The following is a 23,891-nucleotide window of genomic DNA, read 5'->3' on the forward strand; positions in this document are numbered from 1 at the left end:
CATATGATAATCTACTTATTTAATCATACTCTTGAATATTCTCTACAAATTGATAATGTTTCAGTAAATTACGAGCACAAACATCAGCATCTGACAACAAAAGTCTGTTAATCCTTAATCCTTGCGACATATAAGTTTTTGAACGTGCCCCAAGTGTTGCTGGTTCACAAAATGATGTTGGACTTTTTCTTCGTTACGAATATTCATTGTCTATCGATAAAGAATGACTAAAAATATTTTCGTATTTTTAATCGCTTTATAATCCAGTATTTTTTCATAAATACCAATCTGTCAGTCAAAGTGACAGTAGTAGAATCTTCGGCCACTTCAACTGGTATCACCACGGCTTGCGTCAGTGTGCCAATCGGTATTCTCGGTTGGTTAGAACACGCAGTGGCGTTGGGTTGATTCTTGGAAGCGTCGGCCAACACTTTGAATCTTTGAAAATTATTATTCGCGATTAATGCAAGTCACATAAAATGTAAACAATACTGACTAAAAAATACGTGTTAAATAAAATGTGAGTGTATTTAATTTTTAATTATATTCAGGGTGTTTACTACAGCTTTCTTGTTTACTGTTTACGCGAAGTCGATTGAAGACCTAATATTTTTTTTTATGATGCGACTTTTTGTCAACAAACTTTTGATCTCAGGATCAGAATTAAGTTTTAAGGAATTATGAAGTTCTTATGAACTTTTCTGTGAAAGAAAGTGATTTTTAACTGTTAAGACTTTTGTTGACTAACGAAAATAAAAAAATAAATTATTCAAGAAAATATATATTTTTATGAAATTAAATAGTTCTTGAAAGTAATTAATTTCCCCGGCTTTGGGTATTGGGTAAAAACTTTTTATATACTTACTTCAGTACCAAATAAGTGAGTACATAATGCTCTATATAGCTAATTATCATTATATATAACATAAAATATATTTTTGGATAACTTTTGTAGAGTTTAAACAGTTTTTAGACAGTTTAAGTTAGGCTGTTACATAATTTCGTTATAATTTATATAATACTGTAAGATTATGCTTACATATAGTTTATACTAAAAAAGGTTAATATTTGATAACCTTTGGTACACTTCTATAGTTTTTATAAACTTTTAAAAAAGTTTGTGTCGTATTCGTCGTCTATAGCTCTTTCGATTTTCGTATGCTAAAGGCATAATAAAAATAAATGGTAAAATAAGTCTTTACTATGGTCATTCCCAGTTAATTTGGAGATGATTATTTGGTTTTAGATATTAATTTTATAGAAGAAGATTTAATTTTATTGTTGTTCTTGAGATGGTTTTTTAAGACAGTTCTTGTTTCTCAGAGTCCATAATGAGGCCTGGCAGGGTCCTGCGTTGCCGGCCCTTCTCCACCCGTATCCTGGCACTCCTGCTGCTGGTGCTGGGCTTTGGGGCCTACTGCTACTACTACAGTACATCTCCACAAAACTACACCAAGCCAAGTAAGTCCATTGAATATTGAGGAATTAAATAAAATACTATTATAATAAAAAAATAGTATTATTTTGAAAATAAACAATATTTACTTATTTTTTGTTTAATTCCTTGTAGGTTACAGTTTTTTTACCTGAAGTATCACTGCTGTTGTTATTTGAACCGATTTTAATTCTTTTATATTTAATTTCATGTTTTTTTATGTTTTTCACAGACCACTATGACATATTTCATGTTTTACAGCTAACCAGGATCACTAACACTTCACAATTATGACTTCTTTACAACAAATAGAAAATGAACCTTAAAGGTTTTTTAACATACTGCAAATAGGGACAACATAATTCTAGACAAGTTCTTACATACACACAAAACATGACAATACCACCAGGAAATATACAGATAGTAAATTAAAAGGCAAAACATGCAATTGCACAGGATAATATGACAACAAAATTCCTCAAACAAATCTCTCATAAACAAAAGCTAAAAATTTGAGTCAACACATGTCACAACACTAGAACAAAAAAAACACACACAAATACTATAGATTTGAGTAGCAACTTATTGAAAACTGATTCACATACAAATTATTTTCTGCATCACTGCAGAGATCACTGCACTATTTAATATCACCAAGTTATTTTTTCTTTTTTCTTATCCCAAGAATCATTTTATATGGTACTTTGCAGCTTCTTTCGACTTGACTTAAAATCGTCATCACAGCTCCGGCGAGGTGGCGTGTGTCGTAACCTTGGCCACGTCATAGAATGTTAGTTTTTTACACGCGGTCATTTGAGGAAACTCGATCGTAGAGTACAGGAAAACATTAAAAGATATGTCTCCATACGATTATACTCGTATATCGTGAATAGCGTTTTATAAGCCTCCTTGGCAACCAAGAATCGGTATCATCTTTGAACGAATACGAGGACGAAATCTAACGATTCTTTGCAGCCCAAGTACACCTGAGGTCGCTGCTTATGTGACAAAAACCAACCTTTAGAAGTTTATTTCTCGGAAACGACTAACAACTAAACCGAATACATAAGGGTTTATTAAAGTGCCCGGCGGTTCTCAAGTAAATATTTGTTAAGATAATTTTCTACGGTTCAGACCCCGGGATCGCATGTAATTAGCTCTCGCTATGTGTTTTTCCATATCGCTTATTTCCTTAATACCTCGTTTAGCTGCGCATAAGATTCTTGGCCGACCTCCAGTAGTAACCAGTTTCCCTTAAAATTGGACTGAAATCCTATTTTAGTAAGGAATATACTAAGTGTTTATACAAAAATGTGTGATAAAATGATAAAATATGACACTTTTTTTATCACAAAGTTTCGAACGTGTTTTGCAAATTGCACCGTGTTTTTGATGCAAACATTGACTCTGTAAATAAAAAGACACAAAGTGGCGTCTACGCTGTTTGAAGTTTTCTCCTCTTTTTAATTACACCATCCTCGCGCACTGACTCTTTAATTCCAAATTTATTTCATTTGAAATAAAATTGCAAGGCATGTTTATCGAGGTATAAACGTGCTCGATATTTGGCTTTTAATTAAAGCTGTTATCGAATTCTTCATTAGTAGAGAAAAAATTATAACGGAAGTGCACAGTAACCTGAATGTATGGTTAAAGTTTCTGAAGCAAATTGTAAAATGCTTTCGCATTGAAATAACGTAGGGAGCGCAATTTAGCATTCGTGGCAATCGGTATCTGTGTTGTGTTTTTTCTGTCTGTACGTTCGTTTCGAACTGAAAACAATAATTTCCAGACGCTCCTGTTTCAGCAAGCCCCGAGATCGTATTCAGAGGTATACGTGATGCCGTACATTTTAGGAAATACTACTGCATTTTAAAATCCAATTGTTACCTCGGTAATCGGAGACATCCCTATTTTCTTTCTCTCCATATTGCAATTTACATCGCGGCAAACCGAGCTTATGACAAAATTTTGAGTCATTTAAGCAATTTGCAATAATGGTTCGGCGCAACGGATCGTTGACGCTAGGGTTCAAAACACAAGCTTCGTCTGTAGTCACAAATTAGTCTATTACAAGACTGTTAATATTCTAGAGACCTTTTCTCATAGGAGCGAACGTTTATTCCGAGTATGTAATCTCTATATAAAATAAAAAAATCTTATCACTCACAGTGTATCGTACAATAAAATCATTCTGCGCCATACAATTCCGAATCTCGCATCACTTTAAAATCGCCATTTGACCACGTCCCAGTGCGAAATGGGAAAATCACGACATTTTGGATCAGCATAATTTTGCGATGCGATGAACTCTACCTCACCTACAATTCTCTCATTTTAGTGGTATTGATTTGAAGTATTTCCATAATGTTTGAAACTCTGATATATCATTTGATAGTAAAGTAAAGATAAATTATTTAGAACTGAGACTAATTTCTTTGGAATAAGTCAAATGTAGAGTACATAAGAGCGTCTGAGATTGTTCCTGGAATAACCAGATATGCCACTAGTAATGACTTAAAATATCGTAGCAAGATAGAGCAAGGTATTCACCGAAGTGATTTAATTTTAAAATGGCTCGGTATGTAAAATGTGAATCTTAAACGTTTCTTTCGAGTATTTAAGAGTTTTACTTGGCTTCATTGTTAGTACCTCAATTTTAATTAAGCGTTTTATAATCCTGGACGGTCGTGCGGCGCCCGTAATTGCTTGTTTGTATTTTTTCTTTCCTTTTCTTGCTGCGGGCAACAAGGCAAAAAAATACACAGTAACTAAACAATTTTGCATAGCACCGTATAGGTGTCGTATTTATAGTTCATTGCAACGATACATATTACTGCAACAATAGAATTAGTTTCAATAACTTATTGTTATATAAACATTCCTATAATCATGGATTGTTCGACTCTACCTCGTCATTTAAAGAACGTTAGTAAGATTTCCCTCTAGGGATATTCTAACCGCACCTAATCACTTTATTAATAAATACAACTTGGCTTCTAAACAGATAAAACATAACATGACATGCGAATAAACATATTAAGTAAAAGTGAAGCGGGCGCCACGCTGCTTCTGGTCTTCAATAAAAAGTACATACTCATATTTAGCAAATGCATACAAGCGTGTTATACTCGAAAGGTTAGAGAGAAGTGCATGAAATACACCCATCGTTAACAATATTAGTCCCTTGTAATGCGAGCCTACTGCCATTTACCGGACACGTTGCCAAGCTCCCCTACTATTGAGAAATATCCTAATATAATTATTAAAAAAACTTATACCTCGCACGACCCGGTAATCGAACCCCAGACCTCATGATCAGCAGTCGGATACACTACAAACAATTTAAATTTATTAAAAAAAAAATACGATCAACATTTATAATCAATCATAATAGCTTATGCTATTAGTGATAAGGCAATTCTATCAAATGAAAAAACTTCTGGATGTTATTATAGGCGTTTAAATGTTGAAATAAATATGTCATTGATGAAGTCTAAGATCCTTTATCTGAACCGGTATTGTACTGATTTCAATAAAAACAATCATATATAATATTTTATACGTGATTACTTAAACAAAAACATTAGGGATATTTTTTATAGCTAAATAACTACTCAATACGACGTACGATTACTATAATTAAGCATCAACTAAAATTTTACTACACGATGACTAAATATCTTAATAGGTATACACATTATAAATATCAGTCAAGAATGTCTGATTATCTCAAAATAAATACAACGATTTCTCAAACTAGGAGCTACTTTTCATAAAATTGCGCGGATGCCTAAAGTTATTATAATACTGTTTAACGTACGTGTACGTGATTGAAATAAATTAATGACATGACGCACTTTCAATGTCTCGTATCGGTACAAGCGAGTGAAGTTTACTCCGTGCAAATCTTTAACAATATGTTAAATATACTATGTTTCTAGTCGGAAAATCCAATTAGCAATTAAACGCAGCAATCTAATTGGTTGGCCGTAAAAGGAGTCCACAATGTTTGCCAATTATTCTTTTTTATTTTATTCGATAGGTAGTTGCGTCGGCGCAATATTTGTATTTGCATTTATTTCTATTTCTGGAATTAAGGCTTGTTTATTAAGCACTGTTATAATAACTCGCAATGCAATGCAATCTCGTAAAGAGTGATTTTACGACTCGCATAAAATTGGAGAATTTATTCGTACGGACTTTACGAGTACTCTCGGAGCGTGCACATCCTCATATCAGTATCCATATTTAATTTTAGTCAGACTGTACGAAGACGGTTAGATCTGCTTAAGTTATCATTGCGTTACGTAAGCGTGCGTCGTAGATAAGACGAAATGAAAAAGTTCGTTTGACCTTCGTTACGTTTACTCTCCGTACCAATATGGTCGGTTTTATGAATCCGCCAACTCTTTGTGCCTGTTAGGCGTGACATGTTAACTAGTTTGACGACTACGAGACGAATTAATTCAACTTAATATATGAATTGACATTCTTTGATAATTTTGCCATAAAAAATATTGACATCAAATATTGACCTCGGAGTACCTATGACGATTTAATTACCTGTCTGTTATTATGTTATGATATTATTGTACCATGTAAAAATTTATGCACCCGGCTAAGGAATATCGAATTTACAGTGACGACCCAAACAAAACCGAATTTAGTTAAAATATAGACTAGGTGTGTGATAATGATAAGTGCTGATTTAGAGTTCTTAGTTATCTAAATGTGTTATAGACTTCCGCCAAACTCATAATCATGACATCCTTATCGAACAGGTATACCGATACGTTTATATACGCTAGTCGCTGCCGACCATGATTCCATAAGCGGCTTGATAATAATTGAGCAAATTGTTCAAAACTTCGTTAGTAGCCACCCTCGCCAGACTAAAACATTGCACTCGTGAAAATGTACAACGTTTATGGCTTCGCGAACACTAAACGTCAATGCCTGCAGGTCGGATAAATCCGCGCTTTTTATACTTTTTCGTTAATCTCACATCGGAGTTAAAACAAAGTTTTGTTAAAGTTGGATACTCTGTCAGGAATATTAAACACTAACTTTTCTATTAATTTGCTTTAAATTTTGTTTTTGTGTAACCATTTCTAGAAATTAAAAGAAACTGCCAATAAAATTCTTGTGAAATATTAATCCCCTGATCAAAGTTTGTTTCTATAAACAATAATCTAATTTTCGTAGGTTGTATGCGTAGTTGTTTAGTTCTCGCTATTTAAAAAAACTGCAAACCTGGAACCGTGTATGAAATTTTCGGTAAATGGGTGTGGATAAAAGATGTATTGAATTCAAAAAGATGAGAGTACTGGTAGGTATAAGTGTTGAATCGTGGGTGAAGCTCGGTTGGTATGCGTTGCCCGTTGGAAATTGCAAGCGAACTGTGCACAGCGCTGGCTATTGTGAGCTAGAGGCTCAAGCTATGTTGAATTATATTGTAGAATTTTCACCGACGTTTAAGCTTTTTCTATTTATTATGACTTCCAACAAAAGCTTTTTATTACATCCGCTTATGAAAATGTTTTGAATAATTTTAATATTTCAATGTTCATAAATTAAAAATATATTGTGAGTGATACCGCCGAGATGAGAGATAGCGACTTCATATTTCATGCATTATTATCATTGTGTTTGCAGTAGGCAAAAGTTATTAAAAGTTGAGGTTTTGTTTATCGATCGGACCGCGTGGGATACTGAATACACCGCATCGCAAAAGTAGAGGCAAGATAAGATTAGCAATGTTATCAAATATTTGTGAGCGTTTGCTGTTGTTCCATTTAAAGTCCAGCCGATGCTTTTTGTATTGAGTTGGAGGACAATATTCGTAGATATTGCGGTGCGGTCGTTATTTGTGCGTGGTTAATTGGACTGGGATACAATTTCATGACGTCTGATGTTTGTGCTTGTCGTTACAAAATACGTCACACCCTGATGAAGTTTGATGAATGAAAATACAAAGATAACAGTAATACTCAATTTGGTGCTGTTTGGGATTTTATAATGTTTTATCGCGATAATGCAAAGTGCTATAAATTATTTACGCGGATCTTTTGATTTTGTACCTAATTGACATGTCTTGCACTCACTATATCCGCAAAGCCGTTTTATTTGTTAAATTATGTAAATTCTACGTTCTTTTAAGTCTTATATTCTGGTGGTACGAATCAGATAGTACCAGGCCAGTACCTACTTACAGTGAAGCAGTTAATAACAAATGGTAAAACTAAAATTACTTAAACATCAGTTTTTTTAAACACAAAAACAATTCAAAATTGCTCTACGTTTATTTTTTCGAACCGGAGAGACGACGCCGGTAAGCGGAAGCGAGTAATACGAAGTGGCTAATTGACGCGATTGACTTCTATCATGTCTATAAATTAATCGTGCAGAATAAAACAAATATATCTCAGGCAGTTTCTCGGAATATGTCTCCATTTTATACAAAACAGTCTCGTATGTGAACGAAGAAAATAACACAAATCAACTGTGAAACCGAGATCTAGTTAGCGGCGTGGTCGTTGGAAAATCACGGGGAACATTTATTTATTTTATTTCTTAAGTAAGCAAGACTTGTTAAGTTCAATGTAGAGATCAAATTCACTTCTTTGTAGTAACAATATAAGAGCCGCCCACTGTTGGTTATTCAGTATATTTATCAATAGAATCATAAAGAGATCTGACTTTTTTTTAGTTGAACTGTTGTTGTGTCCCTTACAAAACCGAACCTATTTGATTGGTTAATTAAACCGTGACATCTAAAATTTCATTTTACATTATAAACTTAATATGATTTTTCTACTTTCACAATAACCAACATGCTAATGACTATGCAAAATAACTTGCAAATCAAAACATTTTGCTGCAAAAAATACACTATTTACATGAACGACTCGTTTGAATGGTTAACTTGATTCAAGATAACAACGCGAAAAGCAGGTGTAATGACCAATACATGAAAATAGCGAGCATGGCTGGTATCTCCGGCACCTCATTTCCTGTATGTTGGGGCTGCCTAACTAATATCCTTGTTGGATTTGCAGCGGGACCGGGTAGTGTTACATTCTCGGAATCAAATCGGAACATGCCCGAGCAGCGAAATAGCAACGCATTGTATTAATATTTAGTCAGAAGTGCTTACTCTGTAAATTGTTCTCTTTAACAATAGCACTAGTAGGCATTTAGTTAATTGCTTTATAAAGTGCTGTGTATAAATTTTATATATGTGACAAACATGAGTCAACATTTTAAAAATGCCAATGCAAACACATTCCGTGAAAAACAAACCGATAATGTAAGCCGAAGAACTGAATGCACACAACAAGATTGAACCCACCTACGTATCTAAAGTTTATTTTGAACTTTAATAGATTCCCCTCTTCTGTTACTTATTCATATAAATCATAACTTTTCTAAACTTTGTATTTAGTTTATTTTCTTTCAACTGAAAAGTAGATAAACAATGTTCATATTCCTTGTACTTTCAAACTTGCTGGTGTAGGATACACTATTGTATATAAATAGAAGTGGAAGTCAAGGTGCCAATCGCCTCGCCCTTCCCAACTCATAGGAATAACGATATTCTATGTATCTATTATATATATCTAGTGCCATAGGTGTTCACGACAGGGGAGACCGACGACGTCGCTCGGTGTGACGTGCTCTTCAATTCATAGGGAATCAGTTTTCGAACGTTGCCGTGTAGCGCTCTACGGTTAAACCACAAAGAGCTGTATATTGATCTAAATTGCTTTGTAGATATATTATATTTTAAAAATAGACGACTCTACAATGTCCCTAATAATTTCAAGAACTGACATGGCAAGCTGTTTGCCTATTTGTTTCTATTGTCGCGTTTACAAGTTCAAAGTACAGTCAATTTTTTGTTGATTTACATTACAGCGTCGTATATTGGTGCAACTGAGCCATTTCAATCGATGACGTTATCAAATATTCTGTTCATTGGGGAAAACTTTTATGATTACTTTAAGCCGGAACAAAACACTGATAATATAATTTCCTATATCTTAACAATTTACGATAATGAGATAACATTATTTTGAAAGTCATTCATCACTCGTTAACATTTCAGAAATGTAGATATTGCACATTCGTTGGTTAAAAATAGGCTAGTATAGCTAGTATAAAAATAGGACATGAAAAAAAAATCTGATTTTAAGTAAACTGAGCTAACTACCTACAAGTCCCGCAAAAATTTATCACCATGTATAATTAATTTATCATAATAATAATGTACCAATGTCCAGATTTATCATCCATTGCAATTTAATTTGCCTTTGTAATATCCTGCGTGGCATATACATATTCTTCATCTACCTATCGGAGTACTTAAAAATATTATCTCTATAGCAAACGCACCGAGAACGCAAACGGTGACGTCACAAGCCATGCCTATTTTTTATTCCGAGCGTTTTCGGCCCGTGCCAACGCCACGTGCAGATGTCAAATGACTATCACATAAGGACAAATTATGGAGAAGTTTTAATGCTCGATTGAACTTTTAATTTCGTATCGTATGTATCGTTACATATCTTTGCTAAAGGGGTACACCGTGTGTGGACTATAGTTTTAAATTTGACCGAAATAGTGTTATTGCGGAGTAAAGCCATTGCTAGAACACCTCACGGCTCACTACCATGCAATAGAAACTCAACCACTTACTGTCTTAACCAAGTTCTAATATAAAAAGTACGTGAAAGACGTGCCAATAGACATGCACTTATTATTTAAGTGCCTTCTTTACAATCAGAGCACTAAAGTATTTGATGTTAGCACACTTATTTTCTTTTCATACTGCAGTGAGAATAATTTTCCCAAAGGGACTGCAGTTTTAGATGAAATGCATTCTTTCGTAAATCTCGCAATTCAGGCCACTCTCCTTCGGAATGCACTATTGGTATCAGCAAGACGTGCTTGCTCTTTAATTCTTACCAACGTTTAAGACTCGTCTAAGTGTTAAGTTTGAACCTTTTCAATCTTTTTAATACTTTCCTTTTTATACTAACAAACAGTCTATTAAATCAACACTGTCTGCTCTGTTGTTCCATTAGGCAAAGTTAGCTACTTAAATATTTTGATTGTAAGATGACAATAATTATTATTAAACTGTTTCTCGAGTCTTATTCGAAGTTACTCTGAAATTTAAACCAACTCGAGATGACTTTACTCTTCTTCGCTTATTACTTCTGTCATTGTTACTCGATGCAAAAGCGAGCTATTAATTTTGGATACTGCCTTTATTGCTTTATCCTAGTTTAAAATTCAGTTGTTAATACTATTTGTCTCTGGCCTAAAATTGAAACGTGTCCGTAGGTTGCAGAATGTCTGTTAAAAATTCTGTCATAATACGGTTACTCCACCGCTGATAGTTATTAACATCAAGCTCGTAACACTGTTAGGGAGCTCGAACATTTTTTGTCGATATTTTAGTTTAAAATGTTGCAAAAAATGTAATGCGCTTAATCCGAGTTTTCAACGTCAGCTATACCAGTCTACGAAGCCCCACTAGCTCACAACAACTTGTTAGAAGAAGCTACAACAGCCCTGCATATTTAGTAATCTTGTATTATCGGATTAGTGATCTTGTATTATGGATTAATCCGATCTCTGAATCAAACTAAACAAAGATCTAAGCTTAACTTGCCCAAAGTTTTATCAGTTTTACTCATTACTGCAAAAATATATATCATCATCAAATCATTGAATTAATGAAACATCACGTTATGAACTTGCTGAATATATATTTGGGTGTCAATAAACATAAAACAAACCACTGAAATACGCAAGGAATTTCGTACAACAATAGTTTTGATTGGGTTTGTCAAATCTCGTGCATAAACAGTTATTTGTAAAGTCTGCTTGACAACGAATATTGTGATGAGCGCATAATTTATGTCGGAACGAATTTCCACAATAGGAATATTCAATTGAATATTAGTGCGATGCTGGAACACAACCTGCCATTGAATATTACAGGTACTGGAAGCGCCGAGGCGCGTTGAACTAAAATCGTTTATTTGTTTGTCAACCTTCTCCTCGATGGAGGGTTCGCCACAAACAAATCAACCTCTTGAAAAAGAGCACGGGGAATATTTTGCTGATTCTATTTTTCTTTATTCGACCGATTATGTCCCGGCGTTAATGTGCTTTGTTCCCTACTGACGATGTTAACAGCATGTTTATTTCGCTCAATTTACCCGAACTAGTTCAGATTTTGTATTCAAAATTGTAGGATACTTTTGACGTGGGCTCATACATTATACATGTCGTAGTTTGCACTCTATCTCGTCTAAACGACCTGATTCTCCGTGGAGCCGACGATCCCGTCCCCGCCCAATTACTTGAACAAAATGCACTTTGACGCAGCTAATATGATTTACTAAATAGAATTACTAAACTTATTACTTTATTCTCACAGAGAGTGTTTAGATCAAACGAGCATAACACCTCAAAATACATTTTCTAACGTCGAATTTACAGAAAAGCAAAGCAGCTGAAACAACTGTAGCTTTTGTTAGAAAGGTTTCAGTTTACGCTCAAAATAGATACAATTAAACTCGTTATTTCTTACATAAATGTGCTTTGCAAGAATAATTGTTACATAAAAATGTTGAATTCTTAATTCTATTAAAGTGCTCAGAAGTAGTATAATGGAGCTTTTATAAAGAGTACGAACGTTTCATATTAATATATTTTTCCGAGCAAAGATCTCTTCAGGAACGAAAAGTATTTTTAATATGATAATTGGTTTGTTGAAAAGTAATTGTTGGCAGAATGAAAGAACGTGTGATTCGAATGGCCAATAATATTGACTTTTGCATTATCAAGGAGTACCTAAGAGCTATTTGAAATTTGGCAATTACTTTGGTACGATATGCGTAGTAATTTAATTTGCAGGCACACCATAACCACGAGGGGTTGAGAGAATAGAAATACGTCACGTCATGTGAAGAGATTTCTTACTTAGTTGCGTTTATGTGCTTTGTAAGCGTTTATTGTACAACATTGTGTCGAGCCTCGGTTATCGATACTGTTTGTAATTTAATGTAAACAAGTATACATTTAGCTAACATATCTTTAAATAATCGATAAACATACACATTCATGCATGCATGTATGCACGATCAGGAAAATTGTGCGCGTGTAAGCTCTTATACTTATACGATGTTATGTCTATCCTTCTCTAATCATATAAGACAAGAGTACGAGTTACACTACGAGTTGTCAATGCTTTCAACTAATACACATAATATACGCACTGGCCGGCAAAAAAATCTTATATACTTAATAACATAGCTTATTTTCATCGTTATTCAAAGGAATAACACCACATAGTTACCGACAATGTTTTAAATTCAGATTACGTACATACTTTTATATTGTTATTCATGTGTGTGTACTGTCAGGGCCAATTATGTCGATAGCAGTTTGTGCCATGTTCAGTTGTGTTTCGTGTTTTAATAGCTATCAGTAAATATTTGAAATACGTACCCACATACCCATTGTTTGTATTCTTTACCTATCCGTGTATTTGCTTTATGTTTTTTTTTATATTATACTTTCATTGCCCGTTTGAACAAACCCAGTATAACGACGTCGCGTCGTAATGATTCCTTGATCATTAGCCCTCAATAGAGAATCTACCACTGAAATATTCCGAAAACGACGTCAAAGATACGAATGAGTAAATTGCAACGAACCGCGTAAAATATCTTTAGAAAGATTTCTTAAATTTTTATAAAAACTCGGGAAATTTTTCTTACTTCAGAGAGGGAAAAACCTTCGATTTTCCTAGTGTCGGTTTTGTCGTTACGCCTTCATAGAAGTGTCAAGAGTTCACCAATTGGGAAGTCTTTGATCTATACCGTGCAACTCACCAAATACACTTAGCCAGAGCGAGTAAAAGCTTTTGACTCTGACTGTACAACAGGACAAGTTGCGAACTTTGTTTCGGGTTTTCCATTCACCTTGTTCAGTAATATTTTTGGAATTTCGCCTGAAATAATGAGCTTATGGAGAACGAGACACGGGCGAATTTGTATGTTTCGCTAACAAATTAACCTATTGTCTGCTTTTAACGTTGAACGAACATTGTTGCTTACGTAAAGACAGTTTTAAAACAACAAATTATTTCTTTTTGTAAGCTGTCCTATGTGTTTAAATATGAAAGCAGCACAAACTTTTCAAAATAGTTGTGTTGAAATGAATTTGTACCTTTGAATAATTATAAAGTTTACAATGTTGGAACCTGCAAGTTACGAGTACCCGTGTAGGTATACAACGCTGAACTATGCTTATAGTAATTAGTCTGTTGTTCATGTGTCATTAAAACGTACACTTTGCGCGTTACAATAGTGTTTTTTGTTAATATAACAAAAGCGGGGCCTCTAGGTATTAATTTATGCGTCTATTTATTATAGATCAAATTTTCAATATAGTTTTGTTCGCCTGGAGTAATGAAAACACAAAAATAAATAAATATGTGAGTAGCTATAGGCTTATCGTTCTTTATGTGGCTTCGGCTCCCGGTATTGACATGCCGTCACTGTCAGTCCCACAGGTTTGTGGTTAGTTTTTTGGTTACGATTTATATTGTTTAAATTCCCTATAATTTGTATTTTCAAGCTGAACCAAAACTGTTTCTTTAAAAATGGTTGGCAAATCACGTTAAAATCGAGAGAAACCTCCTGAATCGTAGGTTGAGATGAACTCGTTCGTAAATGTTAATCACAGAATTGTGTTACAATTTAACGTCGTCTTACACAGAGAAACCCTCGAAGTTTGCTGCACTGATAAATTGCTGTGAATACAGTGAAATATAGAGTTCTTACACACAACTTTGCTCGTATTTAAACTAGCAAATAAAAGGCTTTACATACATAAATTCTCATTGAATGGCATCACCGGGAGATAGGAGACACGTCACAAACAATCAAATAAGCTGTGCCATTTGATCGGTCATAGAACAATAGTCTCACGAACGTTCCCAAACGTATTGTTTCAGCCTCACCATGCCAGTTGCGCTTTAGGCATGATTCAACTATAGCACCTGTAATGCCCTCGCTACCTTCCCGCTCACCAATGTGCCTTTTGGTTTCACAAGAAACATCTTAACATCTATTATATGTATATACATACTCATAGGAACAGGATATAGAACAAAAAAGCACATCCAACCTTACCTTAAAATTTATATTTTTATTTAAATTACCTCAAACAGTTGATTTCAATAATATAAAGTTTATTTAAAACAATATTATCGATTCATAATTTTATGAACATGATTGCGGCCTATGAAACATCATTTTAAAGCGGATTCAATGTAATTAATTTAATTTTCACATACAATTTTGTTTTCAGTCCGCTTTTCACTTAATCATACCGCCCTTGTAATTAACCAGTCGAATGTTAATCGGTCAAATGTTAACCAACTGACAATACTAGCTCATGACAATGAGATATTCAATACAGGTGATATGGTGGAACAATATCCTATAGTTCCTCGGTTAATTAATGGGTTTCTGTTTCTCTCATTCCATTGACGGACACAACACGTGAGCCAGCGAGAGTCGCGCTCGGCGCCATCAACCCACTGTGCACGTTTTCCATTAGATAATACGTAGGTAGAAGTGAAATACGCTGTTTATTTATCATCATGGGCCGGGTATTTTTAGCGGCTGCTACAACTGGTTAATGAAGTGAAATAGAACTTTTATCGAAGCGAAAAGTTTTGTTGAATCTAATTCTGTTAGCTGCATTGATTTTATCGTATGTATTTTTTGTATTTACTTTAGCCAGTGCAGGTAAATCTAACGAATGAGGAAGAACATTACTAGAAACCGCAAACTGATAATATGTCAAAGAGCGTAGTTTGTAGACATATAAACTCTGACCCGACTGTCGTGAATCCAAATAGTACCTATTTATCTAAACGGTAATTATCTTCAAAATGTTTTTGTAAATTTCGTTTCATATAAATACTTCAAAAGTGCAATACCGCTTAACGAGGTAATTCAAATGAAGCACATCTTAATTAGTAGCAAACTAAATAACGTCGCTTGAAAAATCACGTTTAAATATAAATGAGACATGAAGCTTAAATCATATTTACATGCTACGGGTAGTGTAAGCGGCCGAGTTAACAAGATTCATTTTCTGTCCTATATTTCGACGTATGCATTCCTCCCCCACATCGCGACGGCGAAGTTAAAATGTAGAAGCCGATATTTTCCAGAAATTAAAATATATGCTGTGCTGAAAATGTTCATGAGTTGACCCTTTAATATTCTTTAGGAGCTCTTTGAACTGGATTTAAAACTGTCAACATGTTATAATTAATTTAAAATCTCGAATACAGACAGCAGAAACTACCTTCTTAAATGGCTGAAACTGACTGCCTTATACTTGTTCGGAGAGGACTATATGGATTCGGCGGGCAATGTGTCTCGCAATTAAAGCATACCTCTTAGACGTCTGTATGAGCATCGGTAACCAATCGTCTGGAGTAAATTTAATGGAAGTAAATGCACCACATTTCCTCGTTTAATTAAAGATTTATTCGGTGCTATGGATGACTCGTGGCGGTGATTATACAGGGGTACACAGTTGAATGCCGATTGCATTTGCATGAAATTTAACTTAGATGCAAAATGTTGTCGCTTTATATCCAATGGTGGTTGCCGTAAATCATGGTTTCTACTACAAGCGAGATATCTGCAGGGGATCAGATTTCAACATTTCGAATCCTTCGATATTAAATACCGTCCGCTTTGTGGTCAAGCTTGTCGTCGCCTCGTATATAATATAGATAACAATTCTCTAAACTTCCCCTACATAGTTTAGTTAGGTCAACTGCCAGTTTGTCTTAAGTTTCATTATATTGAAGATCGAAGTTCAGCATTACTGTTTAGCATAAACGAAGCTTCAATATTGAGCGCTGAGCAACGCTTTGTAGTTGCCGCGAATCGGCTTTCAACACCTCAGGATTTAGACTCCAGTGAATAAGATATTGTAGAGTAAGTAGACTGTGAGAGTGGTATCTTTCGTTCCCGCTTTAAAGATTCCTTGATAATGTGTTTGGGGACGTTTTCGGATGGCGTATTGACATGTAAATGTTTGCCGTATCACGTATATTCGTGGCTCATTACGGGGAAATAGTACTGGTGTTTGTTTTGATTGACTAGATAATAAAATATTGTGAGGGGTTTGATGTTTTGGAGGACTTTATTATATCTGATCTCAGAAGTAGTATTAAAATCGTTTCCTAAATTAAAACTGCTCTTGTTTTCGGGGAATATCTATAACAGTATAACATTACACTCCAAACAATTGTCGATCAGAGACACAATAAAGTCTATGGCAAACTTCTAAATTTTTTCATGCATCGTTCCGCCATCTTCTCAGCTAAATTTAAATAACGTAACTAGTCTTCAACGCGTAAATACCAGATATGCTATTAATATTTCATTGTTCGGTAAAATCGCAATAAATTTCAGCTAAACGTTTCGATAGGTTCTCAACTTTCAAAACTTTTCATTCCGATTTAACTCCCACGCGTTAGTGAAACAAATCTTACTCTACATATAGTTTGTATGAAGCGCGGTTTTTAAAATAGCTTTTGTTCTGTTCAAAGGAAGTGAGTATAATTCGTTTCGTAATGTTAACAATTTATTTAAGATACAGCGTATCGTGGTGACGGGATACTTACATTTTCTTTATTGCATTGCCTTTTGGCGTGTAGTTTCAATGTGTGAAATGTTCTAAAACTCTATAATTATAAGTCGAAATTCTCCACTATAAAATGTTGAAATAGTTTTGATGTAAAATAGAAAATTATTTCTAAGTCTTGCCGCATATCTTAAAACATTTAAAAACTATATCAGGGAACCCGCCACTGTATTTCGGTACAATTTAAAACGTGCTATTTTGTGTTGTGTGAGCGTGTCCAGAGAGTCGTTGACCGAAACTTTATACAGCCATGGCTAAAAGTATTGAGCTAATGTAAGAACCTCGTGTCTTACAGGGTTCTTAAAAATATCAAATTCTAAAACTATTCATACATTCTAATATTATTTACGCACAAAATGTAAGTCTTCAACAGAAGTATTTCAATCTGTGCGCGAGTTCTGTATTTTTAGATTTTCTTTGTAACTCATTGAGCATTGCATTTATTTGTCTTCCTGCAAGCTTCAATAATGAGTTATTAGTTCTGCTCCGAAGCCGATTAAATAAGTATTTTTGTCTGAAATGATGCAACAATATTATTGCGCAGTTACGACCTGAAGGATCATATTTATAAATTTATCGCTGAAGTGAGTGGAATTCGTCGTCATCTATATTTAAGACACAGATTCATTAAAGATACATGCGAGATACGAACATATATTAACGTAAACCTAAAGGGGTTGGCTAAATGTACAGTCTAAGAGTAATTCCTTACCTCCGCCGTTAGCGGTTTGTACTGGACGCTGAACTAAATTCCTTACGAACTGGGCGACAATGCTCACCCACGACAGGTGTACAAAAATACAAGGAAATAGCAGAAACTATAAAACATTCAAATATTATCTACCTAAATACTTTTCTAAAACGAAAATATGTATCATAAATCTTCCAGGTTATTCTATGACTGAATGTTAGCACAATACATATTTCAGTTTAAGTCGACTATAAAGTCTTTCATCTGATTCAATAAAGACAAGGTAATGTACGGCGGAAATCATATGAAAATGCGAGTTCCTCCTTCGAGACATTGAGTGCTCTAAAGCATAGAAATATTGCAGCACAACGTCCGTATTAAGTTCACATATTCCCCATAGTATGGCATACCTACTGTTATTATATTTACATATTTGTACAGGGTTCTAGGGTGCTTATTCGTAATACATTGTGTTTGCAAAATAATGCGATCTTTCAATGTAGATTGTGAACTATTTAGTGAACCTGAAATTAATAATTAAGGGACTTATGTCGATTAAATATTTAACGTAAACAGAATCGGATATAAACGTTACTAAAATATATCAGTTATTAACAAGTGCATGGTAATGGTTGGTAAAGCTTTTAAAAGCCCTTTTAAATTGTTTGTTCAAACGGTTTACCATAAAATACTCAAACCGCGTAATCCATTTGGTTCACGGGCGGAAGCCAGTTTGTAATATTTAATTCACCTGTATTTAAACCGTACTAGTTTATCAAGTATTAGATAAAGTTAATAAAAGTGTCCCTCTCTACAACGTTATAACCAAATATATATATTACTGTATAAATATCATAATATTACTATTTGTGTACTATAATATTCAAGATAATTTCATGAATCAGTGAATATGCATCTCATTAATGACCCAATGGTTAATATCATTTCGATAGCATCTATTTTCTGTTATTGTTGTGTTTCAAATGTAGTTCAGTGGCATTTTGGCTCGTTGAAATCGCTCGATAGCAATGACATATATTGATAAATATTTTTACGATCACAAAAATAGATAAAAGGTGACGCCAAGAGCCAATTATTAGGGTATTAGGAAACCTTGTGAAAATATGTTTTCCTTTGATTAGTAAGACGCCCGTATATTAGGTAAAAATATAATATATTCATGGGAAAAACATTTACCCATTCCGATCGTTATCATGTATATAAAATACTATCTCGTTTGCCGTATCAGTTGCGTACCTACTGGTAAATATTTCAGGTGAATGTGTTAAATGTACCCATTGAATTTATCCATGCGATACAATAATATTTATCTATGACAGTGAATCTACAATCTGCGCGGCTGCCATACTCTAGATGTATCTACTCATTAGGATCAAACCTTTGAACGTTGTTTAGTGGAGTAGAAACATGCGCTAGACTAACCAAACCTGCAGTTTCAAACCATCGACTACAATCCATAGCGTACGATTTAAATATTCTAAATCTCTTAACTCTCACGGAGAGTGTATCTTTGTGGTAAGTGGTAACTTGCAGTGAGTGAATGTGTATCGGAAATACATTGAACGACTGATTCTACTCAGTGCACACACCGACTCTCTATTTCCTGTAGTGGAATCACGGACATGAAACCCATAGCCAGGTCCGCGATAGATAACATGCAGGCGACTGGATTATGCATGTTGTTTTTATTTGTAAAGCTTTGAATCCTAGTTTTTTGTATACATTGCTTGTTTTTTAGCGGAAGTCAAAAACGAAATAACCACTTACCAAGCAACTGTCACGTAAATAGTTATTAAACAATAATACGTTGAACCGAAACTAAGCAAGTACGTTCAATGCACTTGTTTCTATGACAGTTCAAAACTTGTAAACTCTTGCAGAAGTTTTATCGTTCTTTTTATAATTGTTGAAACTGCAAAGCGATGCGATATTGGAGTACGTGACTCGAGAGTCCTATAACTCTAACGTACTGTCGTACGTTCATTTCAAGTTAGTAGTTTTACGATTTTTCTCATCATTGGGTATTAGTTTGTCTGTAACGTTTACGAAACCTTTTGTTATATTCACATTAAAAATAAATCGCAATCATATTCTGTTTCACAATAACGGAGAGCGATGTACTTGATTGACAATAAACAGTGAACAATGTATTTTTACGTGAAACATACGTGGGCTTCAGAAGGGGAGTAAGGTAAAGTAAACATGTTTGTTATGTTTTTTCAAAATATCATGTTTATAATGACACATGTTGTTATTATGTCTACAACTCTCTTTAGAAAACATGATAAAGGATCATTTACACGAGGGTGGGTTTCTGTTCGCCAACGCGCGAGTATTAGCCTAATACATATTTTCTCTAAAGTAAACAATCTGGCGTGCAATAAATTTTGTGTATTGTTCTAAATATAGTGTATACGAAATCTACCCTATGTTTAACATGTTTTTTTTTTTTGTTTAAAAAAGACAACTCCCGCACTAAGAATTGCTCTTGTGTCGCGGGGACTTTTACAAACATACAAACAACGGACACAAAGCACAACCAGACCCGAAACAATTATTTGTGGATCGCACAAATAATTGCTCCGTGTGGGAATCGAACCCACGACCTCCCGATGCAGTGGTATCGGCGTGGTGACCTAAACCACTGCGCCACGGAGGCAGTCAAGGTTACGTATGTATTTGTTTTTTCTCAATCAACTCATTATGTATCGTTTGCTCAACTGACCATTATTAACCTATTCGTTAAGGTTTCAAACTCACGTCCGTACGACTTTATACGACTATTCCGTGGACTGCGGAGCGAAAAATTTAAATATTGGAAAAATTCAACACTAAATATTCCACGTAAAGCGATCAATGTCAAAAACACAGCATGCATAAATGACACATGTCGACAGCGGGGAGACGAAAATTTCACAATAGAGATTTTTATTGTGAGGAAATATATTAAATGAACGTCAAAAGATCGCAGGGAACAGTCCAGTCCATCCGGGTGCGTCCAACTCGCGAGACCGATTAAAGTTTATTCCGACAAAGTTAGGACGAAAAGTTGCTCTACATGCAAATTGTCTATTATTTATTACTGCATGTGTTGTGAATGACAAAGTTTAACAGCGTTTGATAACAAAGTTAAAGGCTTGCTCAAAATATCGCATAGTTTTCACCTTAGAGACGTCGCCTGTAATTCTGGTGCTATAGAGAATGTATGGGATCGTTAGGTGCCACTAGCACTAGGTACTCAAGTATTTCTGCAATACATTTTGTCGTACAAGACGTTTGACTTGTAAGGAAGTTAGTGGCCGTAGCCCGAATACTTCACGCTTCGTCTACCTGTATCAAGGTAAGGCGTTATAGAAACCGCTCCGCTTCTATTGTTTGAGTTTTAGAATCTTCAATAGCTTCCATCTCCGTTTGGAGATCAGAAACTATGCACGAATTGCACTTTGTAGTTTGGGATCACAGCTTTTCAAAGGATATCTGAGAAGTGAAGATAATTAAATCGAACAATCATTATGCTCATAGTTTTAGTTGAACTAAAAATATTTGTTAAATAACAGCGTATTTTCATGTTGACTTTTTTCCTAGAAAGTAAATAAGCTTATACTCTACAAATTATAAGCAACGATCGAATATTTAAAATTTTAAATGTTGGTGCAATTTTAATTTGAACGTCGAAATTAGTATAATAAAGCACAGTGAAGAGGTTGTCAGAGATCTCTACCGTGAGTAGGGCCACGACAAAATAATTAATTTAACCTGCTTAAAATCTCAGCTGGAAAGGGCAATATGAATTCTTAAGGCGTTTCGCCACTATTTGTGTGACCTTACGGGAATTAATGATTTTCCAAATAATCTGTGGAAAACAGGACTAAAAGGCTTCGCAAAGAACCGTTAGCTGAGAAACTGTTCGTGAAGTTTATTCAAATTTTCCCAATTTTATTGCAGTAGATGCATTTCCCGAGCTCATTTTAGACAAACTACGGTAATGAATCCAACTTTGAGTTTGATGCTGGTCTGATATTACTGTGAACGGTGCTCTAAATTACCGATATTCATCTTATATTTGCAATATAAAGTATGAATATTAAGAACGAATGAAATTTGTATCAATTGAATGGCATTCAATCAGCGTACAAGGAGTATTGATTAATAGGGATATAGGTATTTGTGCATGACGCAGTTACACAGACTTGATCAATTTTGCATATACAAGTTAGTCTCCCCCATGTCCGCGGTTCATGAGCGAGGACAGCGCGGCTCCCGACATGACGACATTCACATGCGACATGTAATCATTGTTTGGATTTATACTTCCCCTCCTTATTTTTTTTAAGTTTATGTTTATGTTCACTTGCCGCACAATGTGGTCTAGACCACCAACGAGTACATGAAGTTATCATAATTTTAGTTACAATTATAACAGTTGTGGAGGAATGATAGAATATTATGACATTTGTAAATTCCAGCTTTTAGTATACATCCTAATCATAATCCATAAAAGGGCTTTCAGTTTTTTAACGTTAAAATGCTTGCGATAAGAAAGTTTTATAATCGCGCGGAATGGTTTACTTCTACGAAAAAATGCCGGTGCGCCATATGTGTACTTTATCGGAACAGTTTCGTTGTAAACTTGTTTAAATTGTAGTTTAAGGCAGGGAGCTTAGCGACTGCAGAGTACGGACTACGGAGCCATCTGCCAAACTCGTATATACGCGTATTATATAGATATGAGCTCAACAGTGTAATATTTGTTACGTAGGTATCTACTAATAACTTCCGCGTTCACAAACTCTTATATTCTATATGCTTTTTGAGAATTAATTTCTATATATACAAATAAACTAGCAGTGTATTGCCGCTGCAATACTGATACTTAATGCGCTTTTAAGTTAATTACCTGAATCATTTACCCTCGTGTGAAATTAAGTGGTTACATTTTCGTTTCTACGGCAGGTATATCTTATGACCATAATTATATACTGCATGTTAAATATCGCCTCGTGGTAATCGCAAACCAAAGTACCTATATTTAATTATTCGTAAGGTCTGCCTTACGTGCTTTCAAGTTGTGCTATGATGGTGTAGTTCTATAGTTAATGTAGAAATCGTCTAAGCATAGATTTTTTACAGAAAAGTATTCCTTGTCTTATTATCTTATACTTTAAATCAAATCTATTATTTCTTTGTCGGATATAGCATATTCGTCTGGACTAGTATCAATTTCTTACGATCGTGTGTGTCAGGGTACAATATATCTTCTTCTAAAAATTGCCGGTCTGACGGCCATGCTCGCCTCGTGTTGGAAAAAGTCTATAATTCGACTTCTCATTGACGGAAGCCTACAGCTGATATCTACAGTGTATTATATTTATAGAGTGGTTTAGTTGATTGCGAAGAGTGCAGTGTCGGTGTATGTTTTATATAGATTTAAGAAATTTACTATTGCTTCGACAACAACGTTAAGAATGACCACATATAACTACATATTATCGGTGCTTCAAGTATAGTTCTGAGTGTAAAATTATTGGAGAGTACATTGAGAGTGGCGGTGGATCCTATCTCAGCCAACGTTCAATTGTGTCAACTTTTACTTGTGCCGTAGAAAACCACAAACCGTAATGTTCCGTGGGAAGCCAGACATGTCATTGCGACAATAAAAAATAGAAGGAAATGTCTCAACATTATTCACTCACGCACTAGTTAGATTACATCACAACGTTTTATTTTACCTTTATAGGAAAATGCTTGTTGCAGCATTGTTGCAGTGAAAACTGAATAATTTTCGTAGGAAACTAGTGAGTAATCCGTACAGAGAGCCTGTATGTGTAACATCGATACCATTTAATCCCTAATGATTTCGCAGTTTAACGTACGAAATTCATTCTATTTTGCCATACATCTGTTCGGCTTATCTCACACTAATGACCACGAGGTATCCATCGAGTGGCTTTCAGGTCGAAAATGAACGATGCTTACGGA

At 34.7% G+C, this 23,891-nt stretch overlaps 1 protein-coding gene across 1 annotated transcript in view; it reads left to right on the plus strand.

Annotated features, from left to right (window-relative positions):
* The first annotated feature begins 346 nt into the window (after window positions 1-346).
* Window positions 347-23,891, plus strand: part of alpha-Man-IIb (alpha-Mannosidase class II b) — a 75,630-nt gene continuing 52,085 nt past the window's right edge. Inside the window, exons 1-2 of the mRNA XM_076135351.1 lie at window positions 347-520; window positions 1,324-1,461. Of these exons, the coding sequence (XP_075991466.1) occupies window positions 1,332-1,461 (130 nt within the window). The 5' untranslated portion in view covers window positions 347-520; window positions 1,324-1,331. The remainder of the gene's footprint in view (window positions 521-1,323; window positions 1,462-23,891) is intronic.

The sequence above is a fragment of the Anticarsia gemmatalis genome, chromosome Z (assembly GCF_050436995.1).
Source record: "Anticarsia gemmatalis isolate Benzon Research Colony breed Stoneville strain chromosome Z, ilAntGemm2 primary, whole genome shotgun sequence".
Lineage (NCBI taxonomy): Eukaryota > Metazoa > Arthropoda > Insecta > Lepidoptera > Erebidae > Anticarsia > Anticarsia gemmatalis.